This window comes from Eubalaena glacialis, chromosome 14 (assembly GCF_028564815.1).
Source record: "Eubalaena glacialis isolate mEubGla1 chromosome 14, mEubGla1.1.hap2.+ XY, whole genome shotgun sequence".
Classification (NCBI taxonomy): Eukaryota; Metazoa; Chordata; class Mammalia; order Artiodactyla; family Balaenidae; genus Eubalaena; species Eubalaena glacialis.
Genome location: NC_083729.1, coordinates 32,027,050 through 32,043,423, shown reverse-complemented (window position 1 = coordinate 32,043,423; position 16,374 = coordinate 32,027,050). Strand labels below are relative to the sequence as shown.

Here is a 16,374-nt window from a genome sequence, read left to right as displayed (position 1 = left end):
CCAGAGGCTGGGTGGTCTCATAGGTCCACTGCATCTAAATTGCAAGGATTCCAGCCCTTAGGTTTCCTTTTCTTTTAATTATCAGCCTGCATAGCCCCTTGGGACTTACCAGCTAAAGAGGTTTCACATAAAATGTTTTCCAAGGAGCTGTGTCTGCCCTGGCCAGCTTCCTTGAGTTTATCTGGGTGGTCTTTCGTGACATATTCTTCACCCCATTCTTTACTATCCTTTGGCTGCCTCCACACACCAGGTGGAAGATGGCCCTTGTGTTGGATATCAGCCGAGAGGCAAGACTTAAGGTTTTCTTCTGCTTCTGGAGTTGTTGGGTTCATTCCTGAAAAATAACGTCTGCCATCAAGTTCTGATTGTTTAAAGATTATTTTTGTTATGAACTCTTAAATATTATGCCTCTGCTTGGGTACAGCTATCCCTTGAGGATTAAATATATCAATTAAGGATTAAAAGCCTCCACAATTGCAAAGCATCACCTTTCTCTGTGGTCTATGTTCTCACTCTTTGTACACAGTCTCTACTGAATAAGGACTTTAAAAAAATAAATTTATAAAATAATGTAACTAAGTTAGAGTAGTATGTATTGACTCCTCATACCTGCTGCCTTTCAGGTGAGCACACCAGGGAAGAAAATACAGAAAGAGGAAGAAGAAGGGTGCCAAACACAATATCTTATTTTGGAATTTGTCCTTCTTGGCCGTAATGATGGTAAGTTTCCCAAAGGCAGGAGGAAGGGAGGGAGGGAAGATGAAATAATTTATAAAATTCTGGTGAATTATCTCTTAAATAAACAACTTTTAAATTACATAAACTATAAGGTGTGTGGTCCACAGAACACTTATGTCATGCTACCTACACCTGTGAGTTCTCAGCAAGTGTAAATTCATTGGTAACTAAAATGAGCCCGAAGGAACCAAGAATACTGGTTTTGTCTTAAACTTCTCTGCCCCTTCTCTCTCTTTGGGTTTAACTGAGTCACCAACCTAGTCCAGCACACGTCTTGGAATCTTAGTAACCATAGTGCTTTACCTCGCTTGGGTTCTTTCATGCCTGGTTTGGGACTTAGGGAGTAGAAGCAGGGAAGGTAGAAGACGGGAAAGGGGGGAATTGCTAGAAGAAAAGAGAACTCAGAGAAGAGCCACTCACCAGGACCCATCATTCCCTTCACATTGCTATCTCCTACATGCATGGATCTGGCCTCTTGAGCTGCAGAAGAAGGAAAGCTTTCAGTCAGTATTCATTTCACTCACGTAGACTGGCACCTTCTATGAGCTAGGAACTGGGATAGACTCACAGAGCTTACCTTTGACTGGGGGAGCCAGAGCAGTTAAAAAAGAAAAAAGAGAATTACGATATAGTATGACAAGTACTATTTTCCCATTTCTAAAAAGATATAATAAGTGGTACTTAACTCATAGATAACCCTAAGAATTAAATCAGGTAACATTTCTAAACTGCACACAGCAAGAGTTAATTATCGTGTAACTATGATGGTGAGGATGGTAATGCTGAGCAGAGCCAGAACGATGCTTTTAAAATGTAAGGCAGACCCTGTCAAGCCTCTGCTTAGCCCTCCAACAGCTTCCCATTTCAGTGCAAAGGCCAAAGATCTTAGATTGATCTTAAGGCCCTGAAATATCTGCCCCCCTCCCCTGCCTGATATTTTTCTTTCTTTAAAAAAAAAACAAACCCACACCTCCTATTGTCTCCCTGTTCATTCTGCTTTAGCCCCACTGGTCTTCTTGCTATTGCTTGGGCACATCAGTTATGTTCCTACCAGGACCTTGGGGCTGTTCCCTTCCCTCCACCCGAGATCCATAAACTAACTTTCTCACTTCCTTCAGGTCTTTACCTGGCACCCTCTCTAAAATTACACCTGTGTTTCCTTATTTGTCATCTTATCACATCTAACATACTACATATTTTATTTGTCTTGTTCATTGTCTGCTTCCTTCAGAACAAGAACTCCAAGAGGGAAGGAATTTTTGTTGTTTTGTTCATTACGACATCCCACCACCTAAATCAGTGCCTGGGGTGGATGGATGGATAGAAGGATGGGTACTGGGATGGCTACACCTTGACTGCAACCTCATGAGAGACCTTGAGCCAGAGGCACCCAGCTAAGCTGTGCACAGATTCCTAACTCAGAAAAACTGACATAATGAATGTTTGCTATTTTAAGATACTGAATTTGGGGTCAGTAGATAACAATGACACCATTTTATAATTAACAGTGGGTAAGCCAACCCTTTCTAAAAGTTTGGTCCTTTGACCCTGAGTTTTAACATGACCTACCACCAATCGTATCCAGAATGTCTTACTATGGCACATTATCCCCAAATTTCTGTAGCAACTCAGTAGAACAAACTATGTTATATAAGCCATACCCATATAACAAGGAAGAAAGGAGAATTTGCCACCAAACAGCGAGTTTAAATCCACCTGGGCACTTTGCAAATATAACTTTTAATCTTTTATCTTGTGAACATGGTTGGCTGCCCCAGACTTGACATTGATCTGACCTCTACCTTCCAAGTCCATTCTATATTCTTCCCTAACAAGATCATCCTTTTATGTCGTGCTCTCTATGACACGGAGCAAAGAAAGTAGGACGACCCGTGATGGACCCACTCCCCAGATGGATCAAATGAGTTTTCCCAGGCTGTACCTATTGAGTCTCTAAAATAACTACTCAAATGGGTAAGAACTAAAAATAAAAAAGCAAATCTGTACTTTGAAGTTAATACCTAATAAAAGCCACTTGATTAGGAGTTTTAAATTCAGTTATCCAAAGCACATTTATTGTCTTTGAATATATGAGCCACATTGTTTCTTAAGCCATAAGGGTAAAAAACCACCAGTCCTGCCCTTGAGGAGCTTACAATTGATCTAGAAGTCATTGAGCCTCTTTTGGAGACTTTTGACATGAGACCAGAATAAGAGGAAAATTCATCCAATGTTAATATCTACATTCATGCTCCTTTGTAGAAGGTGCTTGCTAGACATTGCTGAGGATACAAAGATGTAGCAAACATGTAATCGAACATGGTTAACAACATCACTTGGAAAGCCAGTCTCTTCAGTACTGCCACATGCAATTATTTTCTAACATCTGTTCCATCATCCCAGATCAGGGATGTGCCTGTGGCTGTTTCAGCCCACAAACAACACCAGATCAGTTTTCCAGACAAAGGGGAGTACAGAGTTAGATTGTCGCTGACATCACTGCCTGCCAGTTAGAGCAGATATGAATTTCTCATATCCGTGAAAACTTGGCTGAAAAAAAAAAGGAGAACACACAATTTTATGTCTATGCAGAGAGACAAGGATTGAGAATAATGTAGAAAAGAAAACAATTTATTAGAGTGAATAATTTTAAAAATTTTTTCTCCTATGGCTGGTATAGTATTATTGTGCAGTAAGTTATTTCCAATCCATTTGAAACTTAGAATACCCAGATTAGTATTTTCCCCCAAAAGAAAATCTTTTAAAATTGGGCAGACTCTCCCCATCTCTTAGATCCCCTGGATTCTTCTACATTCCAGTTACAAAAGGAAAAATTCTGAGCAATACACCATTTTCCTCTAATAAGGATGGATGATGTAAGCCTATTCCCAACGTTACTTAAGCCTTAGGAACCAAGGAAGAACTACTTGGCTAATTCAGTATGATGCGTGAACTGTACCTTTTTCATAGGCCTGAGAAGGCAAAAGGTTTGTAAAGTCTTCACTTGGAAGAACAGGTTCAGGGATGTTGATGGAACGAAAAGGACTTCCTTGTGCTTGAGCAGGTCCGGCCTGTGAGCCATGTTCTTCTTTTTGAGTTTTCCTGAGGAAGGAAAACAAAGGATCTTAATACATGATGGGGTAAGAAGAGAGTAAGTTCAGAATAGGTCAAGAAAATTTCTGAACCCTACAAAGTTGCTGTTTTTATGAATTTAAAACAGTTAAATACTAGCAATTCGCATGATTCATTACCAAAGCTGGAGAAAAAAAATCAAACAACTACAAATCACCTTCTAATTGTAATATCTATATTCTTATTTTTCTGTTACTGGCTTCCCTGTGGTCAAGATCTTCACAGAGTTTACAGCGGTGTCAGTTTGCTTGGGATGATTTACATTCTCTTCACAAACCAACACAAAGGTAGCAGGAAGGAGCAGGTCCTCAACTGAAAACAATGAACCATTCTCCAGGGTCACACAAATATTATTTCTATTTTAAATCTGTTAATATTAAAACATGTAACAATGAAGATTATGTCTGTTTAGTGGTGAAGCTTTACTTGATTCAACCTGGTTGAGATATAGTTTAACAAATTTATTTTCAATGGTCAAAGTCAAATAATAGTATTAGAGAAATTTCAGAAAACTAATAAAGAAAGAAAATCACTGGTGACCCCACTATCTTAACACAGTCGTAATTTAAATATATCTTTCTAGTTGTTATTTTACATGTTTTTACAGTTGAAATCAAATTCTACATGGCACTTTACATCCTTTTCATTTAACTTCCTATTGTATTAAGTGCGTTTTCTATTACCATTCATTTTTAGTATTAACCAACTTTTATGCTGCATAACCTCCATCACATGCTGGCCCATGGAGCCCAGTGGCCAGCTGTACGCCAAGAGTGGGGAAGGTGTTCCTGGTGCCTTTGTACAAGCCATTGCTTATGGGTTTGCCTTTGGTCGATTTTTTGGTCAGACACTCACTTGGCTTTAACTTTTCGAGATTCTCTTCGCTTCTCCTGTTGAAGCTGTTCAATTTTCTGTTGCATTTCTTCTTGTTTGGAAGTGATGGCCTGGATCATTGACATGGCATTGCTCAGCTCTTCCTAAAAAATAAGAATTGATATGTATTTAACCTGGTATATGAAGTAAAAGTATATAACATGATATCTAGTACACAGTAAGCTTTTAATACATACTTGTTGAATCAATGAATGAGAGATAACAATTTTACTTCTATTGTAGCTTCTAATTTTAACACAGAGATCCAAGAAAGTAAAACATGATATAGATATTTTTCCATGAAAATTAGTGAATGGGCCAGAGGAATACTCTTGTATTTGGTTGCTAGGCAAAAAGGCAAGTTTTCTACTTCTGTTACTAAGACCAGGAATCTCTCTTCAGCAGGGAAATAGAAGAGGGGCCCACCTTAAAATAGTTCAATGAATTCTTCATCTCAGTAACTTTTTCTTCCATGGAACATCTGCAGCTCTTAACCTTCTCTTCCAAAGCATATTCTCCATGTTGAATTCTTGACAGTTCTTGCATTGCTTCTGTGAAGCCAGTTTTGAGTTCAGAGGCTAGAGCCTGCAACTAAATAATACACAAAGAGTGAATTCAGTTTGCTATAAATTATTATAAATGGTATCACTGACACCTCGGACGTTTCTCTTGTTTGAGAAACCAGGCTCTTGAACATATGCAGAACTCATTTACTAGAAGACTGAAGTTTGGACAACTTAAGGAAACCTTGGCCCCATTCATCTAGGAAAAAGAGGATCTTCTTTATATCACACATGCTGAAGTTTGATAGTGACAAGAAAGCAAGCAATTTTAATTAAGTTGGCAAGTGCTTCTGCAAGCTACTATTTATTCTCACACTTTTGATTAAAAAGAGATTTACTTGAAAAGCAACATATGCATGTGAAAGACAGTGTTGATCTGTAACTCTTCAAATTCCATGAAAGAAGGGATGTTGAAGAAATTCAGATATTTTTTCCTTAAAAAATGAAATGATAAAAAGAGTAATAATTAAGCATATCTGAATGTGTCTTTGAAAGGGAATAAGTTTTTTTTTTTTTTTTTAATGTTCTTGGATGATATCATGGAAAAAGAGATAATGGTATTTCCAGTGGCAGGAAATAGCTACAACAGTAGAAGTTCAGCACATTGATAGTGATGTGAATCATCTTCAGCCATCAAGCCCAGTTGTGTAGGAATGCACACTGGATTTTTATTGTCAACTTCCAACCATGAAGAGGGTGTCAATTTTGGAGTCAGATAGGGTATAAATCCTAGCACTCTCCTACAAGTACTAAAACCGCAGGCAAGTTGGTTAACCTCTTTGTAGCAGTTTCCTCATTCATAAAATAGCTGTGATAACATTTCACTAGGCTGTCTTGAGAATTAAATGAGTAAATGTAGGTAAGGTGCCTGCCACAGCATATGCTTGGTACATAAAATGTGTTCAAGAAATTTTAATTCTTTCCCCCTTTAAGTAGCAAATCAGAAAGTTAAGCACAAACAGAAATGTGGAGAAAATGGAGCACTTCTAAAGTTCAGTTTTATTTATTGAATAAATGAAAAAAGCATTTTCAACAGACAGAAAGTTAAGATAATAATAACAATAAGATAATAATAACATTACTTTCATGATATTTATGATCTTACACTCTGCTAAGCAGAGGAATGCTTAGCTCCAGATTGCTTTTTACAACAGAAGTTTTTAGAAGGTTTATTCTACAATTAAAAGTATCCACCAAGTATGCTTATTTTAAAGGATGGAAATTAAAGTCCAGGTACCTTAACAAAATTTCTTCAAATGTGTATTTCTAAACATTTTTAGAATCTGATTATCCAAATGGTTCCAACTTGCAGTGGCATCTCCAATTATAAAATGACTTACTCTCCTACACCGTACTTTCACAATATAGGGTTTTGTGGTTCACTGTGCTTCACAAAGTTTTCTTTCGAGGGCTAGGAGGAGGGGGAAATAAGAGGAACCAAAGAGATCATTCTGAGGGAAAAAGCACGCCCTGTCAAGTGTTTGGAGCTGAAAGATTGGGAAACAACATGAGCAATCTGTTTTTCATTCCAGTCATTTTTAATTTTAATTAATCTCTGTGATGGATTTCGGCACATGTCCTAATTCAGTTGTCATGATGGATTAAAACACCAGATCAACTACATTTGATCTGGTAATTTTCATTATATAAATTCATCTTCTGTGAGCAAAATGAAATCGATGGCCATATAAAATCAAAGCAAAACCTAGGCAAGTCTTAAAATTGAAGGAAGGAAGCCTGACATTCACTCACATTTCCTGCTTGAAAAAAAAAAAAGGGAACCACTTTCCAACAGAAATAGGTTTCATTTTCACTGCTCCCTTAGGTGGATGTGTGGAGTTTTCCCCAGGAGGCAAAAGGAAGCAGCAGGATCCTGGGGAAAGGATTTTCCTCACCTGTAGAACCCCAGTTCTCAAAAAATTAAGAACTATCAATACATTTCACTAACAGCCAGGTTGTATAGGGACTTTGGGAATTCCGAAACCATTTAGAGCTATGAGCCCATTTCCTTTCCATGTATTACTTTGAGCTCCCTAGATACCTGCCACTGAAGTAACACTACTGCTTTATAAACAGCTTCACAACCACTGATCAGCCAGGGAGCGGATGCCATAGTGAATACAGTCACACACCTGAGACAACAGGTCATTTTTAAGGTGCTTGGGGCTCTTAAAATCTTTAGCTGCTACAGACTGGTTTTCTGGTACCAACTGGCCATTCATTTGTGAATAAAAAAATACTCTGAAGACATGGACTTATCTTTTTTCTGCTCTCTCTGCAGCTTTCTTATTTGACAGCCCGCAGCCCACCCCCAGGATTAGAAATGGGTGTCTACCTTGTTCTCCAGCGAGTTGAACACGTTCCTCATCTCGTTGATTTTTTCATGAAGCTGCTCTAGAGAGGTTATGATCCCTCCATCCTGCCGCTGGAGGCGGGCTCCCACTGGAGGCAGGTGCAGGGAAGACTTGTACTTCGAAGCCTACGGTCCACAGAGGGCATCTTAGGCTCAAAGAAATAGGGGAGGGGAGTCCGAATTCTTCCTATTTCATGCTCTTAATTTCTGTTTCTCAATTTCTTTTACTTTCTTGGCTTCTTAACTCTTCTCAAGATGAATTGTAGTAAATGTCTTCCCTTTTTTTTTTCCACCAAAGATCCCTCAAACTAAATTTTCATAAATTATGTAAGTTGTTCCAACTTGTTTTTTACACAGACTTCTCTCGCCTTCCTTTCTGTCCCATTATTAAGGTCAGAAGGCTGCTATGAAGCAAATTCAGGGACTGGGCCTGTGCCTTGAGAACTCTGCAAAGTCATAAATGTCAAGATTTGAGAAATCTCCACAAGGTATGCCAAATTCCTGCAACACCTGACTAAAGGCTCTACAGGAGCAAAAGCCCAGGTATTTTGAAGTAGCACATGACGGCAAGGATGGCAAGGTAACTGCTTTGGCTTCCCCCTAAATTGGGGCGGCTACAGAAGGAACAGGTTCTTTCTGCCAGCTGCCACTTCCTAATTGTAGGCCTCTATTAATCCAATGCAACAGATTAATCCATTGCAATTAATTTAACGCAGTGATTTAAAACACAAAGTAGGTGAGTCATCTGAACAGTCAAGAGTAAATTTCCCAAATCTACTCCTCTACACTCCCTGCAGAAGTTGATCCTTAAAGTCATTCTTACAGGGCACTATTGAGGCTGCTATGAAGCCCAGTGGGCTGGAAATTTATCTTATCCATCCTTGGATGCACCACAGGTCTAGCAGAGTTAACCTCTCTGGAGTTAGAAGAAGATTCCTCAATGGTAAAAAGAGACTGAGGCTCAAACAGGGCTTACAAATCCTAGAAAATGTTCAATGGCAGTTTTGATGATGAAACCTATTACTGCAGGACTGGTTCCCATAGTTTTTCAGTTAGAGTTTCTTTGGGTACATAACTCATTTTCTTAAATTATTTTCATTACAGAGAAAAATAAAGAAGAAAAAAGAGAGTCACCCCAAATCTCATTAATATAACCATTAACATTTTGGCATATTTCCTTGTAATTTGTGCTATGAATATAAATGCAGATATTTATATTGTTGAAATCACACTAAAGATATATTTAGATTCTGCCCTCCCTTTTTTTTCCTTTTGGCTAACATTCTTATAAGCCCTTTCCCTTAGCCTTCAAATTTTTTTCTAAGTAGGTATTTTTAATGGCTATATAATATTCCATCCTACAGATGTGCCAGAGTTTACCTACCCATTCACCCTTGTTGGAAATTTTTGTTGTTTGTAATTTTCCTAAATATGAAATTACTGTGAGTCAAAGGATGTTAGGTTGTATTGACCCAAAGGGCAATCTACCGTATTAGAAGGAGACAGTGTATTTAATTAATTAATAATTATACAAAATATATTTGACCAGAGGGTTTGAAAAGTTATAACAATATGGTTGTATATTCTTAGAAACATGCTGTATGATGTGCAATGTCCTAAATTAGTGTATTTGGAGAAACATGTCTCGGACAAGATGTATGAAACATAGGTAGTATAATTGGTGGAAGCTGAGGAGTCTGCATTGCTAAGGCTACAAGTGAGGCAAAAACACAGCTGGAGTTCAAATCATTAGTGTGAGGGTTGAGCTAGAAATAAATTGCGCAGTTGCCACATCTGTTGCCTTAATTGGGGACCCCCGACCCCCACTTCTCATGTTAATGGAATCATAATTTTAAAATACATATTCAAAATGAAGTAATCAAGGCTGAAACAACACAGTGTGACTCTGGAAGAGAGATTGGGGTGGACTTTGAGAGGGCTATGTGCAGTGGACCAAGGACAAGAAGGAAAGGGGACAGACTTGGATTCAAATAAAAGGAAGTATACTAAGCTAAGGAGCAGTCAGCGTGTCCACACTGATTCACCTGGTCCACAGTAATTCTACCTGGGATGAACTGGGACATGGTAGTGCTCATTCTCCTGTTGGCTTCTGTGACCTGATTTAGGTCATGGTACCTTACTGTTACCAAGGAGCTCACGTCCATCGAAAGAACAGGGAACCAATTTGGAGTACAAACATTTTAACACTTTTACTGCATTTTAACTATTAATTTTCATAAAAGGTTCCACCAATTTACACACACACTCATCAGATCTAAATACTATTAATTATTGTATTATTTGCTAATTAGGTAGTCAAAAACTAATACTCCTTGTTTTAATCATTGTTTCTTTGAGCTTCAACCTTTTCTTCCATTTATTAGCCGTCTGTAATCTTACTTTGGGAAATTACGTTCTTTGCCCATATTCTACCGGGTTTCAGAAGTTTTCTTTTTATTAATTCTGTGAACTATTTATACATCATTAAACCTCTGTAATATTTTTGTGGGAATTTTTCCAATTTTGTTATTTGTCTCTGAATTTGTTGAAAATATTTTTACATTGGGAAAATTTTTAATTGTGATGTGTTGAACTCTCTAACCTTTCCCTTGTGATTTCTTCCAGTGCTTTTTTACTTAAAAAGACATTTCACATCCAGAGACAAAATAAATATTCACTAATTCTAAACTTTTATGGTTTTTAAAAATATTTAATCCTTTCATCCACTTTTGAGTTTATTTTGATTAGAGTATGAATTGAGAATCACCTCTTTCTTTTGCAAAGAACCAGACAATTTTCCAAATACCATTTGGCACCAGCCTAATTGACTGCATCAGACCTCTTGGCTCAAAGCAATATATACATCTCACGATATTCATTCATTCATTCAACTAATATTTATTGAATATGTGTTGTATTCCAGGCACTATACTTTATTCTGAGAGTTCCACAGAGAGCAAAATGTACTAATCCCTGCCCTTGGAGCTTACATTCTAGAGAAGGAGACAGACAGTTAAAAAATAAATAAGCAAGTTAATATTTACTATAATGTCAGGTAGGGATGGGGGAGTCTATTGAGAAAATAAAATAAGGAGATAGAAAATGGCTGAAATGTTATATGTTGCTTCAACTTTCGATGTCACAGGGTTTTTTTGTTTTTTAATATTTATTTATTTATTTATTTATTTTGGCTGCGCCGGGTCTTAGTTGAGGCATGCTGACTTCTTCGTTGCAGCATGCATGTGGGATCTAGTTCCCTGACCAGGGATCGAACCCAGGCCTCCTGCATTGGGAGCGCAGTCTTACCCATTGGACCACCAGGAAGTCCCGACACTTCAACTTTCATATTTTGCTCTCCCTTTTTAGTATAGATTGTAACTATTATAGTTAATTTCTCCCTGCATCCCTCCTTCCTCTTCCTCTTCTTCTTTCTTTACTTCTCCTCCTTCATCTTCTTTTGGTTAAATGTTGCTTGGAGTAAACAGACTGGGGCTTAGGAGACATTCTTTTAAAACAAGGATGGGGTTATAATCACAGCATCACAGAGGTCATATAGGCCAACTTCACTTCTACTGCTTCATTTGTTCCTCTGTGAACAGATGTACTTGGATTTGTGACACAATAAGAGAATGAGGCCACCCCCACTGCAGCTATATTTAGCCAACATTCAGGGAGTGACCTACATAAAGTCTATAATAGACTTTAAATCATACCTGAGTTTAAAGAGATAGTCACACTCATTCAAATGCCATAAAAAGGTCAGATGTTAGCAGAGGGGAGGTGGGCGGGGAAGGCTTTTGGAGGTCTTGGACAAGTAAAGCATCAAATCAGCACTGAGTGAAGACTCACTCTGGTTTCCAGACCTTTGTTCAGGCTAGTCCCTCTGCCTGAAATACCCTCCCACATATCCACTTACCAATGATCAATTCATCCTTAAATGCCTGCTCCAAATCCTTCAGTCAATATTAATTCATCCCTTGTCCATATTCCATAGAATTTTATCAATGCCTCTGTTGTAATTCTTCCAGCAGCCTACCTTGTATGAGCTATTTATTGCATGGACACTTAAAAATCAATGAGAATGTCTGTTTCATCTGTTTCATCTCCCGTTAGGCCAAGCAGAAGACTTTGCACATAGTAACTGCTCAATAAATATGCATTAAGTTGAAATGAGGCTGTTGCCTTCACCCCTTCTCATTGCTGGTCTGGTTCTAGGAGCAACATGATTAAAATGTTTTCATAATCTTGTGCTGGCTTGCCCTAGTTGGGTCCACAGCAATGATCTCTTGCATGATATTTTTGGGAACTAGTTGTTATTTTCACTTTACTGTTACTTAAACTCAACAAATCTAAATTACGTTTCCCCCAAACTACCTGCTTCTCTGGATTCCTATATCTCTATTTGGGAGACCACTCTTTTTCCTAGTTACCAGGGCTTAAAACCTTAGAGCCAACTTTGAAATCACCTTTTCTCCCAACCCCCATCAAACCCTGTCAATTCTTTCTTCCTTCTCATGTATTCCAGATAACAATGTCTTAAGTCTAGAGAGGAGCATGGGTTTCCCTAACCCAAGCTACTTTTACATTACAAATTATGTCAGAATAATCTCTATGCTTTTTAAGGACAGAAATTTACTTTAAGTCACATGCGGAAGATAGAAGCCAAAGAAATGCTATGTAGAGAGCCGAAGCAGCCCAATGTGACTCTCATTGCAAACATATTACATAAAATTTTGCAGAACATTTATCTCCCTTGTAAAGCAAATTATTCCCATTGTTTAAAAAGAGATTAAATTTTTTTCTATTATCGTATTTGAACACTTGCAATATTAACCCCCTTTTATTCTCAGTTCTCCCTGCTAAAATAAGAAACTAAGAAAAATAGACCTCTCACTCCTTCTGACTGAAATGTTATCGCACAGTGTAATGGCCAGGTTGATGGAGGCAACAGGAAGAAAAGCAGCGTTGATGTGGGAGTGGTGGTGCTGTAATTTATAAACTGGATAAGTTGTCCTTCAGTCATCAGTTTTCTCAAAAGTACAATGTGAATGGTACTCTCGTCCCTGCCTATCCCACAGCCTTAAGTGAACAAATACAATGATGTATGTAGAAGCTTTTGTGAGTGCTAAAAAAATTTATACGTAAAGGACAGCTGTCACTGTGACACATAGGAGAGCTCAAAACAATCTGTGTCTTTACCTGGTAAATCTGTGTGGAAGGATTATTCATCGGTTTATGTTCATTCTCTCCTGTAGGGAGAAAGAGCTTTGTTTAATCAACACAATTCATTCTGTCCCTATTCTCTTCAGACACATGCAGGGAATACGGGGACTTACAGGATCCTAAATCTGTGCCTGCATGACAGGAAGCCAATGATTCAACAAGAACAGAAGATAAATTGGTGTAGGTGATTTTATATTACATCCTAATGACCAAACCATATCTACCTGATGTAACTCTTACAGTAGAAAACCATGCTCTACCATGGTGGGGAAGTTTCTCAATCAAACTGAATGATGAGTAATCATTAAATAGTCAGAAGGGAGTGCCCAGGAAGGGTCTCTCTCTTATTTTGGGGGCTGACTGAGGTTTACTTGAGGGGATAGTTCCACAGTCAGGAAGGCATCTATTCAGTTGTCACTTTATTGTTCTCAGGAGGCCTCTGTAAAATATCCCTTACTTCTCCTGCCTCTGATCCTTGCTAAACTTCTGAACTTTGCCCTTCTGTCACTGCCCAGATCAGCTAAGGGAACCTTGCCATCTTCCTGGACAAGAGGGTTAAGAGAAGGGAATTGTCAGTGCAAAGGGTCTGGGAATGATGCAGGCAGAAAGAAAACAATACTGTCAACACCAGAGACTGTGAAACACAGGTCAAACACAAAGGAAGTAGTAGGTTATAAAAACCATTTATACCTAGGGAGGAAAAAAGGTTGGCCTAGAATGTACCTTTTGGAATCACATTGGTTGGCCCTGAAGATGAGGCAATCCATGTAAAACATGCAGCCCACATGAAGCCCTTTACTCATCCACTTAGCTACATCTCCTCTGTTTCACATTGTATGAATCAAGCAGTTTATAGATGAAACCCCTGGTTGCAAATATTTGGTTGTATGAATGTGCATATTGTTCTCCTAAGACATGCGGGTATAGGGAACCCTTCCTTAGAGGAACCAGCCTCGGTATGTTAAGTTCATAAATAATACGTAACCTCAGCCCAGAATTTATACACACTGAGGGCTGTCCCTATAAAATCCAGGTGGTTTGAGATTACCAAAATTCCCCACACAAGCTTGAGTAAAGGTTACTTAGCCCATTTTATGCTATGTCCCAACAGCCTGGTATAATGTCAAGAACCAGAGAACTTGGAGACAGAGACCACGCTCCCGGACCAAACGTTGATACGTTGTGGTTTGTAGCCTGACTTCTCTATGACTGTTTCTTCACCTGTCTATTGGAGATGATAATAGAACCTACTTTTATATGGTTGATTCTATATGGTAAAGATTAAAAGAGAAAGCCCTATGTTTCTAGGCCAGCCTAGGAGGTGTTGGATGTCTGTTAGTTGAATATGTATCTTGGCGTTATTCAGCAGGTCGTTCTGAGGCAGTCCTAAAGTTATTGCTAAGAAAAGTAACATAACTACTCAAATTGTATGTATACATGTCGCATTTCCTGTTTCCCCAGCACCAAGTCTGTGCTCTTCGTGGTCATTCTACTATGATAAGGAAATGAGAATAGTCAAGTTAACGTATTATCATGTTTTGAGACAAGGGCAAGACAAGCCCACAACCTACGTTTCTTAAATCCTGAACCTTAAAGCAAGACATAGGAAAAATCTAACCTTGCTTTGTTTTGGTTTTTTCCATGGTGCCTGTTGCTTCTCTCCTCCAGTTTATTCTTCAACATTGCATCTTCATTGTCCCTGGATCAGGCCATCCCCTCTTCCCCGGACCTGTCAGTTGAAATCAAGAGTAAGGGAACAGGTGAAGTGACTGGATTTACTTTATGTGTTAACTTTAAAAAACTGAAATGAACACAGCTATTAGAAGCAACAGGCGTTATGTGCAATTTCAGAAGAGTGAAAATATCATTGAGTAAATATTTAGCTTAAAACTCAAAAGTAGGGCTTCCCTGGTGGTACAGTGGTTAAGAATCCACCTGCCAATGCAGGGGACATGGGTTCGAGCCCTGGTCTGGGAAGATCCCACATGCCTCAGAGCAACTAAGCCCGTGCGCCACAACTACTAAGCCTGTGCTCTAGAGCCCGTGAGCCACAACTGCTGAGCTCACGTGCCACAACTACTAGAGCCTATGCTCCGCAACAAGAGAAGCCACCACAATGAGAAGCCCAAGCGCAGCAACGAAGACCCAACGCAGCCAAAAATAAATAAACAAATAAATAAATTTATATTAAAAAAACCTCAAAGGTAAATATTTTGTCAACAAGTATTAAATTCATTACTTAAAATTATGGTAGTTTTTAAGATACTATTTTGGGGATCAAATAAATTAACTTAAACCCATTGATTTTATTAGCAGGGTATAGTTTAAGGAAATTAACTTGAGCAGGCATAAAGGCTAATATATCTGTTTCTATTTAATTAAATAGTAAGTTCCTTGATGGCCTTATCCCCACTTTCTGCATCTGGTAGACTTTTTTACACCAGGAGATGCTTGTCAAATGTAGCCTGGCTGCTGTGACCATTAGACATGAAACTGCCAGTTCAGAATGAAATCTAACAAGTAAAAATAGTATTGTGGACATTGGCCCTCTTTTTAGCCATCTAGAATTTCCAATGATTGGGGAATTCCCCAACCTTATGAGGCTTGATCAGAGGCCTCCCATTATATAGAGGCTGAAAGTGCCAGGTTCTCCTAGCCTCCCTTGCAGCTAAGGTATGATGGGCACATAGTACCACTTTGATACACCCACCCCAACTGGCAGTTGCAGAAGAATTTCCTAAGGCAGATATACTTGATATACTTTCTACTTTCTTAGAAATAGAATTCTTAAGACAGCAGCAGCAGCAGCAACAAGGGAGGTGGTGGTGACCATGATCTGGTACAGACAGTTTAGGTAACTCAAGCTGCTGCTGTTCTTGGTCCTTTCCTCACCAGAACAGCTGTACTACATGATTTGGGGCATTGCTGTTGGCCACATATCCCAAACTTGGTTCTCCAGTCTCCTAGCAATTCTATGAGCTGCCCATATCCTTTCAACAAATTCCTTTGCTGCATAAATTAGCCAGAGCTATTTTTTTACTGCTTTGCAACTAAGAAACCTAATTGAAACAATAAAAATATATTAACACTATCCAAGATTGAGAAGACACAAGTTAAGACTTTGTTCATTGCTCTAGAAAGACATATCTAATCCATAGTGATAAAATGCAGATCAGTAGTTGCCTAGGGCAGGAGGTGGGAGTTTAACTGGGAAAAGGCACAGTGAACTTTTTAAAGTGATAAAAATATTCTGTTGCTTAATTGTGGTAGTGGTTATACAGATGCATAAATTTGTCAAAACTCATCAAAATGTGTATTTTGACTGGGTGCATTTTATCCTGTATAATTTATACCTCAAAATAGAATTGGTGTTTCATTCATATATTGAGGTCTGTGAAGCAAAATGATAAATTGACAGTCTGGAAGGTTCACATGGATGAAAACCTGGTCAATAGCTACACAGTTATAAATGAGGAATCTAAAGGAAGGCCC

The 16,374-nt window shown here is 38.6% G+C and overlaps 1 protein-coding gene across 1 annotated transcript in view; it reads right to left on the bottom strand.

Annotated features, from left to right (window-relative positions):
- The window catches only part of ARHGEF33 (Rho guanine nucleotide exchange factor 33), a 45,765-nt gene extending 31,240 nt beyond the window's left edge, over window positions 1-14,525 (bottom strand). Inside the window, exons 1-7 of the mRNA XM_061210680.1 lie at window positions 14,501-14,525; window positions 12,859-12,908; window positions 5,170-5,334; window positions 4,726-4,847; window positions 3,698-3,840; window positions 1,159-1,218; window positions 110-334 (exon numbers count right to left, since the gene is read on the bottom strand). Coding sequence (XP_061066663.1) covers window positions 110-334; window positions 1,159-1,218; window positions 3,698-3,840; window positions 4,726-4,847; window positions 5,170-5,334; window positions 12,859-12,908; window positions 14,501-14,525 — 790 coding nt within the window. The remainder of the gene's footprint in view (window positions 1-109; window positions 335-1,158; window positions 1,219-3,697; window positions 3,841-4,725; window positions 4,848-5,169; window positions 5,335-12,858; window positions 12,909-14,500) is intronic.
- Window positions 14,526-16,374: the final 1,849 nt, after the last annotated feature.